General features: G+C 49.9%; 1 protein-coding gene across 3 annotated transcripts in view; it reads left to right on the forward strand.

Moving 5' to 3' along the window:
• GFRA1 (GDNF family receptor alpha 1) overlaps positions 1–21,070 on the forward strand; it is a 202,698-nt gene that overhangs the window by 141,425 nt on the left and 40,203 nt on the right. For all 3 annotated transcript variants that reach the window (XM_032878967.1, XM_032878985.1, XM_032878976.1), the window contains one exon: positions 1,868–2,204. In XM_032878967.1, the coding sequence (XP_032734858.1) occupies positions 1,868–2,204 (337 nt within the window). The remainder of the gene's footprint in view (positions 1–1,867; positions 2,205–21,070) is intronic.

Below are 21,070 nucleotides of genomic sequence, written 5' to 3' on the forward strand. Positions count from 1 at the left end.
GATTTCAGACTTTTGCATACTGGGCTTTTTTAAAGCAAGACACACCATCATGAAACAGGGAGTCTTTCTCGCTCCCTGAAATGTAGACTCGCTTTGTGTACCCTTCACTTACTTACATTTAAGAAAAAAATTGTAGTGAGAACATTTAACATGAGATTAACCCTCTCAACAGATTTTTAAGTGTACAATACAGCACCACTGGCGGTAGTCATGATGTTGGATGGCAGACTTCTAGAACTTACATCTTGCATAACTAAAACTTGATGCCCCTTGAATAGAAACTCCCCATTTCCCCCCTCCTCAAGCCCCTGGCCATTAGCATTGTACTCTCCGTTTGTCTGAGCTTGAGTGTTTTAGGAACCTCCTGTAAGTGGAATCATATAGTAGTTATCCTCTTATGACTGGTTTATTTCATTTAGCATTAATATCGTCACGGTTCATCCTTGTTGTCACACTGCTGGCAGGATTTCCTTCTTTAAGGTTGGAGAATATTCCATGTGCCCTTTGAATGTACACTAAGTGCACTGCCCTGTCTTTCAAACCCACCCAACCTACTTGGGCCCTTTCTCCTCTCTTAATCAGTTCTCTGGCCTCTTGTAATTTCCCAAATGCTTTCATGGCCCCACTGACCAGGGCACAAGGAGAATGAAAGGGAGTTCCAGAACCAAAGCAGGGGCTGAGGCCTGAGCAGGAACTTAGTGGAAGGGTGTGGGGAGGACAATTCTCACAACTGAGCGAGGTTGTCGTCTACCTCTTTGCTGTCTCCAGAAGGTCACTGCTACACCTAATGATCAGTTTTCCATGGATCACCTTATAACCAGGCCCTAGAAGATTTTCTCATCACTTCCCTCCTGTGAAAACACCTGTGTCATCATGTCAAGCTTCATTTCCCTTGTCTGCTCATCTTTTAACTTGTGGCATTGGGCCTGGTCCTGTCTGCCAGTCCGCTTGGCTACTGCAGTGGGCCCTGCTTCCCCTATGCTCTCTCTCCAGGCTGCACAGTGGGCAGCATGGTAGTGGACAGCCCTGTTTTCTCTGAGCACGAGCACAGAGAGCTTGGGTAGAAGGAAACATATGTTTTGTGAGATTCCTGAGGCCTATGGTTTGTAAGCCCATTGAAATCCTATCCAGAATCCTCGCTGAATTTTTCTAGTTTGCAGCCCTCAGTACTCATGGATCCCACATTTTGTATGTGGCAAATTAAGTGGTAATTGAGGTTTGCAAATTTTCACGTAATGTATTCTGGTTTTCTTCCAATGGCCTGTGAGCTAGAACTTAAACACAAGTTCGCTGTAGTTATTTCTTCCTGTTTAGAGAGCTGGCGTAATATTTTGTCTTCTGGGCTCAAATAACCATGTAATTACTCTGTAATCATATAGTAATTAGCACGTACTATATGCATTTATTACATAATTATATTCCTGGAGGATTGCATGGCAATTATACTTACATTCAGCATATCATTTTATATACTATATAATGAACAAGTATATAATTTGTTGCCTTTTTCTTTTATCCTAATTTCAGTTTACCAACCAGGAGCTGGAAACGTGTTCTCCTGTAGCCTTGTTTATACCTCATCTGGCAGGGGCCTGAGCTCCTTTGGCTCCTTTGGCCTCACTCAGTACCACCTAATTATCCATCTAAGGGACTGCAAGGGGCTTGTGGGCTGCCCTGGGCTCCCGGCCTTTGCACTCCATATACATTCTCCTTGTCATGAACTCATTACCTATTAGCTTCAAGACACAGAGCTGATGAGAGCTCCCAGCATCGCCCGGGACCCGGCCGAGCCTCAGGTAGAACAGAGCAAATGTGAGCCTCGGGGCCCCCCACCCTGGGGTCACGCCTGCCTTTCTCTCCTCTGCAGTGGAGCCCGTGCCCAAGGGGAACAACTGCCTGGACGCCGCCAAGGCCTGTAACCTCGACGACACCTGCAAGAAGTACCGGTCCGCCTACATCACCCCGTGCACCACCAGCATGTCCAACGAGGTTTGCAACCGGCGCAAGTGCCACAAGGCCCTGCGGCAGTTCTTCGACAAGGTCCCTGCCAAGCACAGCTACGGGATGCTCTTCTGCTCCTGCCGGGACATCGCGTGCACCGAGCGGCGGCGGCAGACCATCGTGCCCGTGTGCTCCTACGAGGAGAGGGAGAAGCCCAACTGCCTGAATTTACAGGACTCCTGCAAGACGAATTACATCTGCAGGTAAGTGGCGCCGGCGGCTGGGTGATGAATGAGCTCGGCCGGGAGAACCTTTGCGGCTGCTCTCCTGGCCGAGCTCCTGCTTTCTGAGTTTCTACAGGGCGGAGGGTTGGGGTGGGGAAGCCAAGGGGAGGGCAGGCGGTAGAGCCCGCTGGCCAGACACTAACCTCTGCCCTCGGCCCCGGGTTCTTCCAGAGCTAGTCAGGCTCTTTTAATGAGGAAGCTTCCCGTCTTTAACCTGGGGAACGCTTTGAGGGGTGCTTAGTAAGCACAGAGGGTCACCTGAGGCCAGGTGAGCGTGAAGGCTCATTCCCACTCAGCAAACTCTAGGCTGCTGCTGGGATCTTAGCGGTTAACTCAGTGGGGGTGGGGGAGTGGCAAATAGGCTCTTGACAGTCAAGGTCTAAGCCTGGGAAAGACCATCGAGAGAGCCTGAGCTGTGTCCATCCCTGAAAAGAGCTTCCAGAATGCCTTGGGCCATTCAGTCATCCACGTGGCTAAGGAAAGTGGGCACCTTCCCGCTCGGCTCCCAGCAGAAACCCTGCTAAGCCTGGCCCTGTTGTTGAAAACTGTGGCTTCCTTTGCCTTTTGGGCCATTTTTTTAAAAATGTATTTTAATTTTTGAAGGAATCCATGAACATAATCGCCATGGTTTTTTTTGGGGGGGGTTGTTTGTTTGTTTGTTTTTTGTTTGTTTGTTTTTTTAAGGAATATAGAGTTAAGTAGCTGACCCCTTTCACTCTGCACTCACTTGCCCCCAGCTGTCACTGTCAATAATTTGATGGGTGTCCTTCTAAAACTTGGGGTTGAATTTAGTTGCCGATGGAAGCAAGCTGATTCTGATCAGCAAAGACCAAGTCTTTGTAGCCCGAGGTGATGAGCCTGCTGCTCCCAGACACGGGGGCGGGATCCCCCGCTGGAGGTTCAGAGGGGGCACCATTTTGACAACAGCTGTGTTTTGTCCCTGGGGCAGAACCAGGAGCCTTCGAACGCCATCTCTGACAAAATCCTGTGCACTCCATGAGTGTTTACAGGCGGACAAACAGAGGAGGGTGTGACTATGTGCTCATTTGCTTATAGGCTCCCCATTTCTAAAGAGCAGAGAGCAAGGGTGAAATGTTATATTCTGAAGGTTCTGGTGAGCTGAGTAGAGCTGACAATGGCATCCCATCCTTTCCTTAAACTAGTTCTAACAGGGACCAAAGAAAATTAAAAGTCCTCATTATCTGTAGAATTCTCGCATGCTCGAGATTTTTCTGGAAGTAATGTCTCTCCACTTTTTTTTAAAGTTCTCAGCTGGTGACTTGCTATATGAGATAGAATGCAGATGGGCACATGTGTCCTGGGAGGAGTCAGGTGTTCCTACAGTGCAGTTTCTCCAAGGGCTCTCACCCTCCTGGACCTCTGTTTCCGTGGGATCTTCTTAGGTACGGGCTAGAAGCAGGGGCAGCTTGCTGGAAGGGTGAGGCAGGACCCCACACAGCCATAACTTGGGGAAGCCGATCAACCAGAGACTAGAAGAACCCCTTGCTGGAGGTGAATGTGGTTGAGGAGTGGGACAGGGGGAGAGGCCTAGGAGCAGGCCGGGAGGGAGCAGATGTTCTGAACAGCCCTCCTGTGAAGACCCCTGGATCTGAAACTCAAGTTCCTGGTGTCCCGTTAGTCTTAGAGCAGAAGAGATCCCTCTTCTGGGAGCAGGACTGAGTTTCTAGGACCTTCCCTGGCTTAAAGCCAGACAGATACAGCTCCTCCCTGTCTTTTTGGTGGATGTTGTCCTCTTCATTGATGGGTCCAAACCAGGCGGCTTCAAGACAGGCAGCTGTACGCTCCGGGGAATGGAGTGATGCCTGAGGCCACGAGCAGCGGACGGGAGGTGGGAGAGATGAAGGAGCCTCTCCCTTCTCTTCTCATGAGGTTGGTCTTGCACACAAGCTGCAGAGGAGGTCTGAGACAGCTCCTGTAGGGGCTGAAAGCCGACCCTGAGCAGTTCATCGGCGTTACTGCAAAATAGAGACTCCTTGGGGCTTCCGGGTGGCTCAGTCAGTTAAGCATCCAACTCTTGATTTTGGCTCAGGTCATGACGTCAGGGTTGTGGGATGGAGCTGTGCGTCAGGCTCTGTGCTCACCCTGGAGTCGGCTGGAGATTCTCTTTCTCCCTCTGCCCTCCCCTTGTTCTAAATAAGTAAATAAAATCTTTCAAGAATCCTTGGAAGGTTGGTGTAAATTCGCTAAGTCAGATTGGTTTTTTGCTGAGATGTCGTGAGAAGTAGCTGGGAGATGGGGAACTTGCAGTATTCTGGGGGAGATGGCAGAAGGAGTATGCAGATAACAGGGTGATTTGGGTGCTGTTTGGGGCCCAGACTGACCCGCTAGGGAGGGTCCAGGAATTATTTGTGTTGACACAGCCTCCGTGGCAGAATGGCATCAGCTGATGGTGTAGAAATGTTCTGGGGGAACCACAGGACAGTCCTGCCTGATAAGAACTGTGCCTGGTCACACCAAGGCAGGGATGTGGTGACCGCAGCGGAGTGCAGCTGCACATGACTAGAAAGGTGTTTGGAAATCCCGATTCGGCACCACCCAGGGGTGCTACCAAGTGAGATTTGTCTCAGCGGGATTGAAGGGTTTTAGACCCTCTGCTGAGACTTCCCCAGGGAAGGTAAACCAGCACCTTCCCCAGTGGTACCCATCGGTGAGGGATTTAGCTCATAATTTCTTTCCAGGGTCTGGATGTATTACTCACGATGACCTTCTCCCTGTCAGATGTGGTAAATGTACTTTCAGCCGCTGGGTGGGCTCAGGGTGTTTTCTTTCATCGTATTTTATTAATCTTGTCTTTATTCCTATCCCTCTTATTCCGTCCCTCCTCCGTCCATCCGGGGAGGCCCTTGTGGTGCCTGCCACCCCAGGCAGCAGCTGGGATTCCGGAGCTGGGGCTCCAGCGGGGCTCACATGACCGTTGCTCCGACGTGTACCCACCCAGGGACAGGGAGGTGTCGCGGAGGGGATGACCGAGGGCCTGATCTGAGTCTTCCAAAGGGCAAGGGACAGCAAGAAGAAACATTGCTTCATAAAAACAGTTTTCTTCGAAAGCTCACACTTTCAGACGCCCCCTCCCATCTCAGCATCAGCAGCCATCGCAGAGCTGCCTGGGCTCATTAAAACTCCCCTCGCACTTGCTGGTTTCCTGGTCGCGGCACACGGGTTCCTCTGTCAGTGTCCAGCCGCCCCTGGGCAAAACCTGTCTCTCTCCTGCCTTGTGCCTTTCCACAGAAGAAATGCAGTGCTAGCCTCCCCTTTTGACTTTGTTTTCTTTTCTCCTTTCCCTTGTAGAGAAGCTGACTGGTTCCTTTCCTCTTGGGGGGTTTGGGTCCTCCAAGCTTGTCTATAGAACAGCAAATGCAGAGGTATTTTGAGGAGGAAGTGATGAAATTTAAAAGGCACACATTCTTCCCCTGAAGCACAGCGTCTCCCTTGCCAGTCGTCCCTCTGGTTGCTTTCCTTAGTGCCTGGAAGGATGTCAGGACTGGGTTTGGCCATAAAGGAGGCATCGTCCTTTATTCCTGCTGCAGGTTGTTACAGATGCATAATTTAAACCTCCGCCTTACCTCCTTTCCCCCAAAGTCTGATAATCCAAAATAAACTTCGCACTTGCTCACCGGCTCTGGGTGCTCAAATATGTTCATCTCTCCTTTATTTTTCTAACTAAAAAAGATGCCTCAGCTCAATTTTATTACCAAGAGGTCTGGCATCTTCCTCTGGAGTATGCCCCCTTCTGTTCTCAGCTAAGAGCAACAGAGTTCTACTCCAAAACCCCTTCTGCTTCCCATGCCAGGCGGAGAGTGAGCCGGAGGCTGTGGACCAGCTCACCTGCCTGTGGCTTTAGGTGCTGCCTCATGGTGTCGCTGTTGAGAACAACCCAGAGGGTTCTTGGTTTGCGGGCAGGGCCCTTCTTGGCCATTCTGCACAAGGGCAACCTTGGGCACCCGAGTAATTTCGTTCATGCTCAGTGTGGAGCTGCTGTTTCGCAAAGCATGAGGTGTTGCCCTAGGGGTGGGGCCCTAAGACGTTCCAGCCAGAGCCCACCCACCAACTAAGACTTCCGCTTTACTGGCAGTACCTTCCAAAGTGGACATTGCAGCATTGCATCTCCTTTCTTTCTAACTTCCTTCCTCCCCTTTCCTTCCTCCTTTTAAAATAATTTATTATGCTAAGAGCACTTGTCATGCCATCTACCCTCTGACCTCACGGTCCAGTGTTGTCATCTGTAGGCACAGTGTTGTGCAACAGATCCCTAGAACTCATTTATCTTGCATAACTGAAATTTGTATACACGAATTAGTAGCTCCCTGCTTCCCCTCCCCCATCTCTCAGCAACTGTGATTTGGTCTTTGCTTCCATGGATTGGATGGTTTTAGATACCTCGTGTAAGTGAGATCATGCAGTGTTAGTCCTTCCGTGACTAGCTTATTTCCCTTAGCATAAATTCCTCCAGGTTCATCTCTGTTGTTTCCTATTGTGGAAATTCTTTCTTTTTAAAGTGAAACAGTGCTTGGCCAGGGATATCTCATTACTTCTGGAAGGATTCTGATAATGCTGAACCTCAAAAGAGAAGGTATCAGGGCCTCTGTGCCCTCTGTCCCCCATCCACTTGCTCGTACTGGTGCTTTGGCTCCGTGTCCCCCACAGTTTCCAGGAACGCTGGCTTTGATCAGATCACCAAGTAGATGATTCTACCTGTTCCCGGGGACTGAGGATGCTACAGTTGCATCCTAGAGACCCGTTTTTTGGTTGTATTTAGTTTTGTTTGTTTTTAGCAGAACCAGGAAGGTCTCTCTGATACAGCCTCAGAAGAACCACGATGTAATTTTCAAAAATCCTGCTGTAGCAGGTGGAGAGCACCACTCTCCACCGTGGGCCCGACTCTGTTACACTTAGAGGAAATATGTTGTTGTTAATTTATTAACTGGGCAGTTGAGAAACACATCACAAAACTATCCAACAGATTTCTGCTCCAGTAACTTAGTCTGACAGATGTTAGTGAACCTTTAAAAGGTGAGGAGTGTTTCATTTGCCTAGAATCCGATCCCCTCCATGCAGTAAACTGTGGATCTTAGAGATCAAGGACATCTCCTCCATGGCTTGGGCTGCATTCCTGAGTTGCAAACTGGGTTCTTCTATATTACTATATCTGGGCTTGTCTCAACATGTGGCAAACACAGGGAGAAATGGCTCAGAGGATAATTAATGCCTAAAACTAGATGGGTAGATTAATTTGGCACTTAATTTTACTTTACGCTGATTCATTCACAAATGGAAATCAGCAATTAGACAATGCAAACTTTTGAACCATGGAAAGAAAGGTTCAGGAATATGAGAAAATACAAGTAAAACATTTTCCAGTTCATTTGAGCAGTTTTTATTTCAAATGATTACATGGGAGTCTTTAGCCATGCATGTGGAATGGTGAACGGCTAGGTTTCTGATGTGTCCCACCTGCATGAGCGGCCCGCCACCCAGACGGTGTGCTGGAACCCGCCCCTCCAAGACTCTTGAGGGGAGAGCTCCTGTGTGCAGGCAACATCAGGATCCTGAGAGAAGAGCCAGGCTGTCCTCTGACCTCTGCTGCTGCTGCCTTTGAGTGCAGCAGGGAAAGAACATGCTTCTAGTCGGGTCCTCCAGGCCCCAGCCACCACCCTGGGCCTGTGCACCCTGGAGGCAGGCGGGAAGTCCACACCGGAAGCGGAAGCCGTGTCAGAGCCTACAGGGGTAACCTGAAGGGTGAATCAGGCAGAACCCGCTACAGCTTGCGCTATCCTGTCACCTCATATCTCTTTCCTTATCTCCCCTTTGGCAGAGGCGGGTGTGGAGCCATTTGTCTGCTCTTGCTGGAGCCTGTCGCTAAAAAAATGCCGGTCTAGATTTATACCACATCCTGTCTCTCTCCTTCCTGCCCCTTCCCGGTGCCTCCCAGAGCTTAGAGTCTCTGCCTCACCTTCTTCCCACCTCCCTTCACCTGCCCACGTCCTCACCAGTGTTGCTTTTGCCTCTCTCGGCCGGAGACAGAAAGAGTCAGAGACTTTATATTTGCACATTCTGTCAGTTACCAGAGCTGCATGGACAGATGGAGTCTTGGTTCCAGAACTGTGTATGACCGTCTTCAAGGACGAAGGTAGGCGGAAGAAGGATGGAACCCAGTCTGCCCAGGAAGCTCAAAGAGAGAGCCCATATTTCTTCAGGGGGCGAGGTGTCACAGCAGAGGATCTCAGGAGCCAAGGGCCTCGGTGGGTGAGAAGCAGGGAAAGTCCAGCAGAAGGAAGGTGCTCGGTTTAGGGAGGTTGCTGTGGTGGAGGTAGGAGTAGGGGCCTGAAGACCGTCCTGGTGAGAGAAGCATCTGTGTGATAACAAGACAAGAGATTGGGAGCCTCCAGTGCCATGTTGAAGTATTGACTTTATCCAGTGAAGCTTTAGGAAGGAAGAGAGACATGACCAGCTGGGCCTCAGAGGGCTCCCAGGAGGCAGTGTGGAGGGGGATCAGCTTGGGGAGAGTCCAGGAGGCAGGTGGGAGGTTCTTACGGTGGAGCGGGATGAGAGATGAACCAGGAGGAGAAGGTGATAGTTGGGAAGCGTGAGGCACCCTGGAAGGGAGAACTTGGTTTACTGAGAGCACCTGGCATGGACAGAGGCTAACGTGGGTCTCTCCAGCCTGGTGACCAGGCAGAGATGATGGCGTTAGTAGCCGGGATGGGGAACAGGAGAAGGAGGAACAGACTTGTCTCTAGGGTTGGAGGTGTGGGGAGAGGATGTGAATTGTTTGGGCCCTGCTGTGTTTGTGGGCTGTGTTCTTTGGGATTCTTTTGGTTCCATGAGAGAAACCTAGCTTAAGTGGCTAGGCCAGAAGAGGGGGGTTGTATTAACTCAGGCCTGGGGAGGCAGGGTAATTGGTCACAGCCAAGATACTGGGCACAGTGTTACCGGAGCTACACTGTCACCTCGCTGCTCCTTCTGCTTCATTCTCATCCTGTTTCTCAGTGAGTGCTGCCCCCACAGCTGCAAGGCACCTATCCTGTCACCTCATAATCAAAGATGGACTCTTCCCCACTATTACCTGTTAGAAAAATCCTGCACAAGGACTTTGGAGTGACCTTGGCTATGGCATGTGCCCATCCCTGGACGAGCCACTGAGGTGAGAGGGAACGTATACTTTGGCTTAATTGAAGCCAGAGTTGGCAGAGTCTACTACCAGAGTCAGGGGAGGCATGCTGGGCTCAGAAAAACAACGTGGGGTCTGTGGTGCACGAGGATGTCCATGTTCCACATGGAGAGGGAAGGCTTGTGCGGAGAGGCCCTCAGAGGTAAAGGCACAGTCCCCAAAGCTGAGGGGAGAATAGAATTTTATGAAGAAAATCATGGTGAGCACAGGCGTCAGTCACTCAGAGGGAAAAGGAGTAGAACTCAGAATGACACTGATTTTAACACATAGGTAATCTGTCCATCCATGAGACCACCCACCCATCAGGCCATCCATGTATGCATCTACTCACCCATCTGTCCATCTGCTCACCTATCTGTCCATCCATCCATCCACCCACCCATCATCTACCCACCCCATCTGTCCATCCATCCATCCACCCATCCACCCATCCACCCATCCATCCATCCATCCACCCACCCATCCACCCATCCATCCATTTGTGCATCTGTCATTCTATCCATAGATGTCTCTCCATCCATGCATCCACCCACGTCTGTCCATCCATCCATCCATCTGTCCATCCACTTATCTGTCCATCCACCCATCCATGCACCCACCCACACATCTGTCCATCCATCCATTTACACCATCCATCCACCCATCCACCCACCCACTTAACTGTGCATCCATCCATCTATCCATCCAGCTGACCTTCAGTTATTGTGCCAGGAGTAGAGACTCAGCTTCTCATCTACAGTGCAGAGAGGAAGGCAGGCACAGAGAGTCATTGCAACCTGGTGTGGTAGTCTGTGCTCAGAAGGGACAAAGTGCTATGGGAGAACAGAGGTGAGAACAACCACCTCAGCAGAGTGGGTCAGCATGGCTTCCTGGAGAAGCTGCCATCTGAGCTGGGCTGGAAGGATGAGTAGCCCAGGAGAGAGAGGCTTGGTAGTCATGGGACAGAGGCCCAGGCCTGTGGGTGTGAGGAAGGCGTGGGATGTCAACAACAACATACTCACCAGGCTTCAACGACGAGCAGCACTGGACACAGTGCACACGTGGTCTCCGAGCAGCCCAGCTGCCCTGCGCAGGGACAGGCGGTAGGCGAGGAGCCCCGGGATTGCCCAGCTCCCACCTGAAGGAGGTGGGGTTCAGCCAGGTCTTGCTAACTCTGAAACCTGGCTTCTGTCCTTTTTTCCAAATGATTGTCTTTCCTGACAAGAATACAGTGTTCTCACACTGTTCAGCCTTACGGACTTCAGTTCCAGACAGGCGGAATGATGATCCCGGCCAGCCTCTGAATCCAGACGCTCTTCATGGCTCAGTAGCTAAGACAGCACCAGTTTTAAACACCGCTTTCACAGACAGTTAGGACATAATGTCCATCTTCGCATCATTTAAAAAAAAAATCTACTCAGGTAATACATGCTCATTAAGTTCTTTATCTAATTTCCTTTTGAGCACTCACTGATTATTACAGAGTGGTTTCTCTATGACAGCTTGGTGATGACAAGAACTGTTTCTACAAATAAGAAAAAATCCTCTCGCACCACACTGGTTTATTCTGATTATTATTAACTCAGTCATTCACTAGGAGCACATTTACTGAGCACAGTCTGTTTGACCTCAAGGGTTCTGGACATGTAAGGCATGTGCCCGTCACCCAGCAGCTCCCGCTTACCCGGTTGGGCGCCATAATTCCTTGACAGCTGTCATGGGAGTTCAGGGTCCTCAACCCTCACCTACCCCAAGGCAGCAGAAATCAGGGACCTGGCTGTGTATCTCATGGGAGATGAATTCTTTGCTGTCACAGAGTGACAACAAGCTCTAAGTAGTCCATGGTTATGTCACAGGTTGGGGTCATCCAGGTGTTTGCCCGCCTACCTTCTCCCTGCCCTGAGGCCATGTCATTAATCAGAGGAAAACCTCCATTTTGTGAATTGCATCTTGACCACAGCATGGGCAAAGGGGGGGGCGGTAGATGAGAGATCTGGACTCATTCCTGGAAGTGCTGACATGGGGGGCCCAAGATGGCCAACGCCTTGTCCAAGGCTGCCGGCCATGGAAAGAGACCCAGCTGATCCCCTGCTCCTCTGTGCAGTTTGCTGCTCTGCCCAGCTGCGGTGTCACATGCTAAGACCGAAGTTCACTGACAAATAAACTGGCTTCCTCCTCAAGTCATCCTAATCCCAACCACATAGAGTCTATGATGTCTTCTTGTTTTTAATTCCAAAGGAAGGTGTTGTTTCTATTTCCTGCAGCTCCTTTTGCAAATGAGTTTTATCCACTGGACAAAGAATGGGAAAAGGGGGGAACCTCAGTATTCTGGGGGGCAGCCCTCTCATCCAGACCAATAGCTTTTGGGGGCCAGTGGCATCCCATGCTGACCAGCATGCTGGCCCCAAGAAGCTGACTTTTCCCTCTCCATACTTGCCCTTCACCGGAGACAAGATTAGGGTTGACAGAAGGACCCATAGCCCATGGCCCAGAGCAGTCTCATTTTTGTAGGAGGAGATCTGCCCCTTCAGTTGTGGGGTAGCTCTTGTGCAGGGCTTGGGCCAGGCTCTCACAACCAGGCTGGGAGTCTTGCTCCAGCCAGGAGGCCCCAGACCCCCACTCAGGCATTACCCCAAGTTAGATATCCTGCAGTCACGTTGGCATTTACATTCCAATGGAGTATTTCCAATTCAGTGAATGGGAAATTGCTCTGTAATTTCCAAAAGCAATTAATTATGCAGAAAATTTTGCATCCAAGGAAAACAAGAATTTGTGCAAAGTTCCACTCCAGGCTGGAGTTGGGACTTTTCTTCTCCTTCCTCTGTGGTTGTCAGTGTTGTTGGTGAGTGAGGTGGGCTTGAGTGGGCACCCTCGTCATGCTGGTTCTAGGAAGCGGGGGGCTGGAGGCCTCAGTCTGGTGTTTGTAACGGAAGGTGGGGATTCCATTCTTCCCAGGACAGCTCTAGGGACTAAGGGAGGTGTCTACACAAATGCATCAACACCGTGCCTGCCGCCTAACACCACAAACACTCAATAAATTATGTCCGTCACTCTTTGCGTGTAAGCTGTTATCATAAAGGATAAAGAAACTTAAATCCCTGATGTAACATACCCTTCCCCTTTAAAGGCAGAGACCTTTAAAGTAGGCTTGGTGGGTGGAGGGGGTAGATTCTTTGCTTTACACTTCTGTGCACCCACAGCATTAAGCAGTGCGTGGAAATGTCAACGCCGTTATGTGAGACCATGTGGCTAAGCTTTACACGTCACCATCTTTCCAGTGTTGCACCGTTCGAGAAAAGTGGGGGCCAGAGGCAGGGGCGGACCAAGTCCAGAGGTCTTTGGAGCATGTGTCATCTCAAGAACATTCCTGTCGCGAATGGACAATTATCGGCATGCAAAGATAACCCAGTAAGACACGAACGGAGGTGGCCACGAGATTGTTCAGCCCAACGTGCTAAATTCACTATTGTTGCAACTGAATAGGCAGTGGGGGGACCCCTGGCAGCCTCTCGGGGCACGTGCTGCTTCAGTGACCCAGAGTAACTGTGAATAAAGGGTTCTCAGAGGGGCTTGGGTCTGAGTCCGTGATGTGAGCGATACAGCAAAGGGCGGTGACTGACTCAGTGCCACTGAGACCGGTCCCTCCTGTCCTCTGGCTAGTTCTGTGCTGTGAATCATCCCATCAGCCCATTAGGAGGCAAGCCACAGCCGGGGGCAGAGTGGCTTGTGGTGCAGGACTCAGGAGCCCAGAATCTGCAGAGCCAGGGACAGCGTGACAGGAAGGCATGGATGACCGTGACGGTGATAAGGAGGATGATGAGGAGAGTGTCATTTGTGTGACATTTATGATGTGCCAGACCCTGTGCCAAGCCCTTCACCGCATCCCCTGAAGCGGGGCTGTCACTAGCTCCTACCCTGTCTCATGGATGAGGAGGTCACCCAGGTGGAGGCAGTGATGAGAGCCCAGAGGGCCTGTGGGTGACAGAGCCCAGGTTCTGTTTACAGTCTGCTGCCCGTCTCTGGTGCGAAGTGGGTGCCTCTTGCAAACGGCCCACAGAATTTTTCCTGAGACGCTCAGCATGTGTGGAGTTGGATACCTGAGGGGACTCTGTTTTCACAATCGATTCCTCTTAAAACAAAAATTTTAGACAAGAGACCTTTGGATCTCCTCCAGATAGGGCTCGAGTGCCCCTCACAAAACATATTTCACTTCTTGTTCTAACAGTGGCTTTCTAATTTTTGGTTTCGGGACTCCTTTACACTCTTAAAAGTACTGAGAATCCCAAGGGGTTTTTGTTGGAGGCAGGGGACAGATCTAACTGACACGGTATTGAGAATCAAAGGTGAAGAAAGGGTTACCTATTTAGTTCTTCATTTAAAAATAACATCAAGGGAAAAAATAACACCAAGAAGCCCATTACATGTTACTCAAAATAACAGAACATATTTTTATTGAAAATCACAGTATTTACAAAACAAAAAATGTAAGGCGAAGTATGGCATTGTTTTCTACTTTTCCAGTCTAGTGTCTGCCCGTAAGACACGCGGGGTCTTCTACTCACTTAAGCTTTCAGTCTGATGCAGTATCCCACGTCGGGTGACTTCTGGAAAAACAGGGTCCTCCAGTGAGAACATGGGAGACAGAAAGGTAAATCAGAACTTCGTATGGGTAGGAAACCGCTTTGACCTCATGGACCCTAAAAGGCTGAGATTGCCAGGGTCCCTGGGCCTCACTTTGACAACTGCTGCTCTAGAAGGACCAGAATGGTCTCAGGCTGGAAGACGTGTGTGGGCACACATGTTCCCAGAGCATCCTTGAGCTAGGACGTGCTGTGTGTACCCAACCCGTTCAGCTCTGGCAGGTCAGAATGGTGAGGTTGGGGGAGTGGGGCGTGGGGGGCGGTGTCAAGTGCCAGGTGGAATTGATGCTGATCCCCCACAGAACTGCTGATCCCCATCAGCCGTCGCCCCCAGGGCTGTGTGGCAGGCTGGCGCGCCTGGCCCCTCCGGGTCTCTCACTCTGAGAGAGGCCCTCCTGGTGGGCGGCACCTTCAAGGGCGGCCTTTCCTTCTCTGTTCCAGCGTGCCAGAGGAGTTGAGTGTCACGTTCTGCTCAGTGAGGCAGAACTCTAGGCTGACGTGTAAAATCCATCTGTGTCCGGAAGACTCAGTGGCACTGATCTCGTAAGTAGGAGCCCATGCCGCAGGCAAGCCTCTGCTCCTTGGTGTGCTGGGTGGGGTGATACACCTTGATAGGAGCCATCCCACGTGATCGAGAGCTATGGGATTATACTGATGTTGGACCTGGGAAAACCCTTCGAGTTACAAATGGCAGGACCCTGGAAGTTTGAGGGTTTGTTGTGAGCGCTCAGCAGTTGAGATTCCTACTGGAGAGTTGGCAGGCTCCATCTGACAGCTTTGAACTTGCTGGGATGGAAGTCTGGGAGAGAGAATGCCCTCTGTGCAAGAATATTCACCCCAGCATAGGATCTTGACACTGTCCTGCTAGAAAACCTCTCTCTGGAAATAGGCAAAAGCAAAAGGGGAAATCCCTCTTCCATGTCCCAGGTTCAAAAATTCAGGTTAAAACATTTTTAGCGGGGCGCCTGGGTGGCTCAGGGGGTGAAGCCTCTGCCTTCAGCTTAGGTCATGATCTCAGGGTCCTGGGATCTCTGCTCAGCAGGGAACCTGCTTCCCCTCTCCATCTCTGCCTGCCTACTTGTGACCTCTCTCTCTGTCAAATAAATAAATGGAATGTTAAAAAAAAAAAAACATTTTTAGCTAAAAATTAGGTATATGGCTTGAGAAGTGTGTTTTTTTGCTTCACATACTGGCTGGCGGTTGGTTTACTCCGTGGCTCAGCAGGACTGCAGTGCCCGGTGCTCTGAGGGACCCAGAGAGTCAGAGACAAGTGAGCCACCTGAACAGTGTGAACGTGCCAGCAGAGGGAAGAGAGCTGGGCTCGGGGACTTCTCCCAGGTTCCGTTGTTCTGTAGCGGTGGCTCTCCAAGGTTAGCCTGCTTTGGGGTCACTTCCTGACTCATGAAGTCTAGGATGGGGCTTGATAACTTGCAATTCTAGAGCATTCCCAGTGATGCTGCTGGAGCCCACACTTGACCGGAGAGCCACGAGAATGTTGACCCAGTTACACTGGTTTGATGGTCTTGCTCTGCTCTCCGAGGGTCTGCAAAATGGGGCTGAGAAGGAGCAGTAGCCAGATCGGACTTGGGCAGTGAGGAGGGGGCATAGGAGAGGACAGCACGTTGTGGCTGCGGTGTGGGCTGTCAGCCCCGTGGTGGTAGCGGCAGAATGAGGACAACGGTTCAAAGATTCCGTGCTGCACTGATGCCCGGCTCTAATTGGAAGACTGTGGGGATCCTCTGTGAAAGGCTCTGATACCCACCCCCCACCCCCCACCCCAGACTAGGGCCTTAGAAGCCAAGGCTACTGAGGAATGGCTACCGCGTGTCTAGTAAGTTGGCGCCTGAGCAGCAGGGCTGCCAGGCGGAAGCTTGTCTTCTTTGTAGGGAGGACACAGATAGTTTGTTTTCTGTAGTCTGAGCTTGGAATTCATTTGGCTGAGTTATGCCTGGAAAATACGAAGTAAAACAGAGGGTTTTGAGGTAATTATTTGAAAAGAAATCCTCCTTCCAGAATGACCTTCGGAGCAGTCTTTGACCTGCTCAATGAACCATTCAAATGAGTAATGCTGACATATACACTTTGCTTTGCTCTTGTCACTTTGGCCGAGTGGAAGCATCTGTGGTTGTCAGGAGGAAGTGGGAGTGGGCAGCACTGCTGGTGACGCGCTGTAATGCAGATTACTCAAACACACGCGGGTGTTTGACCTGCCAAAGTGCTATGATTCCATGAGCCCAGGTCTCCTTGAACCTAGGCCTGGACTGTGCATAGTGTGGTCTCACACTAGCTCGCTGCTTGTCGTAAGTGAGGGACAGTGGAGGATATTGGTGTTGGGAGGCCAGATGCCATATCCCAAAGGAACCTGATCTCTGTCCTTGACCCTGTCTCACCATGGCCACCGCCTCATACCCAGTGTCTTGGACTGACGGTGTATAATGTCTGGTCATTGGAAGGTTAGTGCCTTGTGGGAGCCATCTGCAGTCTGGGCCAGGCACTGGGCTGGCTGGGGCTGGACTACCAAGCTCGAGGTGAGCAGTCTTGGCGCTGGGTGCCTGAATGCTGATACGGCCTTACGTGTCTACCCTGAAGCCCTCAGGCTGCACCCCAGCATCCCCGGGCTCAGAGAAAGCAGAAGGGGTGCTTTCTGGGTGTACAAGAGGTACCAGCAAACACTGCCTGTCCGCTGGATTCTGTTCCAACCCACATGGGAGAGCGCCCCTCAAGGGAGCTAGACTAAGTGTTCCTTGTCCACTTGGGGCAGGGGTGACCCAGCTGAAGCCGTTTCCATGCAGGGTTCGGCCCTCCCTGGCTGAGGCTCCTGATAATCTACTAGGTTTTACCTGCTCTTTCATGTGAAGGAGGAGAGACACCTGCTCCATTCCTTGCCTCGCAGGACTTAGGGGTTGTGGGGGAGGAGAGAGAAAGCCAGCACTGGAACACCTTGAGTGTAGTCACAGTAACATTCCTATCCAGCCCTTTTCTGTGCCAGGCAGTGGGTCCTGGACCTCAGTCCTCCCCATATGGGGAGATGCAGAGATGAAACACAGCAGCAGGGACCATGGAGCTTTGAACCTGTGGTCCGACTTCAGGACTTCTGGATTTTCAAACCATGATGCCCCACACTCACAAGCTCTGGGAAGGGGCTACACATGTGTCTCCTCTTCCAGGAAAGCACCAAGGAGATGACCCCAGCCTGGCCAGCTCCTGCCAGATGCCTCCTGTCTCTGGCCTCAAGAGTGTTCTCTGCAGTCCAGAGAGGGCTTGTTGGGGAGGCTGCTGACTTCTCCCCGTGGGCCTGTCTTACACCCCTCACTTCTTGACTTCAGTAGCACCCTCTGGGGGGAGTGTATACACAGCCAGGGGTGGGGAAGGGGTGCTCAGTGGGGGAAGTCATGGGCTGAGGGACTTCTTCACACAGCTGTATCATGGGATTGCATTCAGCCTTACTGAACGGTAACAACAGATATTACTTTTTTATGTTTTTAAACTGCAAACACTATTAAACTGAAAGGATGCCCACTCATTCTGTCATTACACTTTATTGGACCCGGTAAATATCACTTACATCCACTTAAATCAGATTTCAGCTTCTCAAGCACACAATTCTTGTCAAAATGGCGTCAAAAGCCCAAGACTAAAATTTAAAAATTGAGCGTTCATTTTCCTATCTGTGTTGTGGGGGTGAGTAGGAACTGGAGAACCTATGGTTTTCTTTTGAAAATTTGGCTCTAACTTTTAACCAGCTCGATGACTTCGGCTGGATGTTGACCTTTCTGGACCCCAGTGTCCTCCACTGTAAAGGAAGGCTAACCACAGTGATCAGGCTGTTGTGTGTTCATTGACATGGGCCTACAAAGCATTGCCCACAGTGACTGGCTCTAAGGAAAAGCAGTTGGGGGAGGCTCCCAGGAGACCCCCGAGTGCACTGTGAGTGGGTTACAGGAAGCCCGGAGCTCACCTGTTTGGATAGACTGGTTGAGGGGATGGTGTCCTAGAAAATGATTGATGTGGACCATAGAAACCAGCTCCTCAGCCCTAAAGAATAAAGGGGGAAATGTTTTAAATTCAGCAGAGAGTGTTAGGGAAAATGTGGAAAATGGGGCTGAGGTGTCGGGGAGGGGCTGCTGTTGACAAGAGGACATTCAGTGTGAGAATGGATTACCAAGGAGGGTTTTGGATATTCTGGAAAAGGGGGAGTTACCTGATGGCAACGGAATAAGTGATTTATTCTTTTGACATGTAACACCACAATTCCCTGTCTCCTGAGCATTGGCCCATCCGGAAAGGAAGATATTAGGGACTAGTTGTTTGCTGAGCTCAAAGGCTCTGTTGACCTTAAAACAACTTGCCTGGAAGAAAAACGACCTAGTGTATATTTACTATTGAACATAATTTTCCTTAGGAAGTCTGCAACCCTATTAAAGATTAATAGGGAATCTTATTTTCATATGTTTCTGCTTAAAGTCTATTTGTGCAAGTGTAGGCTGTTAGCCATTCAGACATCCGTTTACCTTCTTCCTCCACCCCCTCCCAGGGCAGGCAGAAGCTAGGCTCTTTTAATGTGAGGAAGGTAGATTAACATTCTGCTGAGCTTGGGGCTCAGGTACCACAGAGGTGTTTAGCGCTTGTCCTTTGGGGGTAAGGGCAAAGGGAGGAATTTTGCAAATTATTAAAGTCAAGAGAGCCTGTGTAATTTCAATTTTTCATCTTCTGGGAACCCCCAAAGAAGCAAGATTTGACTGAAGGAGGCCAGGCAGCATTTGGGATAATTTCTAGAATTTACTTATGTTCCTCAAAAGTAATTAGAGTTCAGTTTCTCTGGCTCTAAGCATTACATGATGCAACGCTTCTTTCCGAGGGGTCAGATAGCACCTCCTTACATTTATACCGGCCTGATGCCAGCCAGCTCAGTAGAGGACCACATCTGGGGACCACATGTAGTGACCTGCGGAATTGCCCTGAATTGTTTCTAAGTGTGATTCCATTGGCCTATAAAACACATTCCTCTGCTAGAAGATGCGGAGGACTCACAGAAGACGTCGCTCTTTGGTCATAACAGTAGGATTAAGCCTGATGTTATTTGAGCACATATAGACCTTGGGCATGTAAATTAGTGATCTCAGGATGAAGCATTTCATACACCAAATTATTAGCAGAAGAATTTGAAGAAAAAGATTACTGTGACTGTCTCTACCCTAAGGCTTCATAGAGGTCTCTAGGGCAGTGTGGACCTCCTGGGCTGGTCCCGAGCAAAACAGAAGACACCACGCTGACGAATCCTATCCTCCTCCAGGAAACTGGAGGTCATACACAGGGGCTAGGTGCCTGGCACACTCATCTTCCAGGACTGCTGTGAAGGCTTTACTGTCATTCAACTGGAGTAATCAAGCTTCAGAGAAGTTAAGGTGTTCATCTCAAATGCCATGTTTAGCAAGTGGTTGAATTCCAACTGAAGACCTGGTCCATTTGCAAATTCTGTATTCAAAACCTCTACTCTACACTGACTTTTAGAAGAGTTTTTGTTTTCTGTTGCTCTTACAGCAGGTTGCCACAAACATGGTAGCTTTAACACAAATTGATTCTCTTACGTTTCTAGACATCGGAAGTCATACACAGGTCTTGTGGGGCTGAAATCCAAGTGCCCGCAGGACTGAGTTCCTTTTGGAGGCTCTAGGGACAAATCCATTTCCTTGACTTTTGCCCACACGCATTCTTTGTCTCATGACCCCATCTTCGAAATCAGTAAAAGCTGGTCCAGTCTTTTGCACATGGCATCTGACCTCCTCATCTGCCTTCTTCTTATACTTTTAAAGATCTTATGATTATGTTGAGCCCACCTGGGTGATCCAGAAGAATATGCTTACCTGAAGACCTGAAACTACAATCACACATTCCAAGGCCTTTTCATCACCATGCCAAATGTATACATGTTCACACTGTCTGTGGTTCCAGGATTAGAGTATAGACATCTTCTGTCTACAGTAGTTTATCATGAATTGCAGAACAGATTAGTCCCCAGGCATTGCTAGAAATCATGGAGCCAAGTATGTAACTTTCATGCCGCCAAGGGTATGTGTGCATTTTGCAGTAATAGTACTACTCCCTCTGTCTGATTTCTCAGTGGTCCCTAAGACCTTCACTCCATTTACATTTATCTGTTGCATCAAAGAAAGCTACATCTGAAGGCATCTTGAAATTCTTTCTAAAGTGAGAGTGGGCATAAATAATTCAGTAAAACCATGGAGGGTGACCTTTGCTGCCCCAGGGGTGCCTGAGCAGTTAGTTGACTTGGGGCTTCTCAGATTCCCGGGTTGAATGTAAGGCAACTGCTGTAATTCACTCCTGAAGATGGAAGGGCCTGCAGAGTTTAACGAAGTAAATTCATCCCATGGTGGTCTAGAGTTTGAAGGAGTGGCTGTACTGATGAAAGATTGGTCGAGCATCTAGATTTCTATTTCTCCTTGTGGCCCAAAGCCACAACACTGATGACTAATTCTTGTGCAGAAATATGAAAGACTGATTGGATAAGATGGACTCTCAAAGAGTTTTGGCTGATTTGTCACAGACCGTTAGTAGATATCTGAATGTTTTATGATAATTTAATCATCCAGAAAACCTCAAATTTCTCTTTTCCTTCCATTGCTTCCCATAAAAACAAGCACTGTCCAAGTGGAGTTTTGTGCACCGGAGGACATCTCGTAGCGTGGATAATACAGAACAACTTTATTTGCCTTGGCCGTGTAACCAGTGTAGGACTGTTGGCAGGGTCTTTGTGCCCGAGGGGACTTACAGTTTGCTTATATTATGACCATCCGTGAGTCCGTGGAGAGATTGGAGAGGGGGGTGAAGGGAGGAGTTCTGGCCCGAAGGCAGCTCTGGGGCATCCGACCCAAGGCTGCCAAGAGCCCCTTCACCGTTGGAATTCCAAGGATTCCCTTGCCAACTGCCATAGCTTGCTTTTCAGATTTTCCATGTAGAGATTAGCTGTCAAACCCTGTCAGCCCCTCCGCAGCTGTTGATTGACAGCTGTCAGTGCT

The sequence above is a fragment of the Lontra canadensis genome, unplaced genomic scaffold (assembly GCF_010015895.1).
Source record: "Lontra canadensis isolate GAN:19392208 unplaced genomic scaffold, GSC_riverotter_1.0 scaffold3, whole genome shotgun sequence".
Taxonomy (NCBI): Eukaryota; Metazoa; Chordata; class Mammalia; order Carnivora; family Mustelidae; genus Lontra; species Lontra canadensis.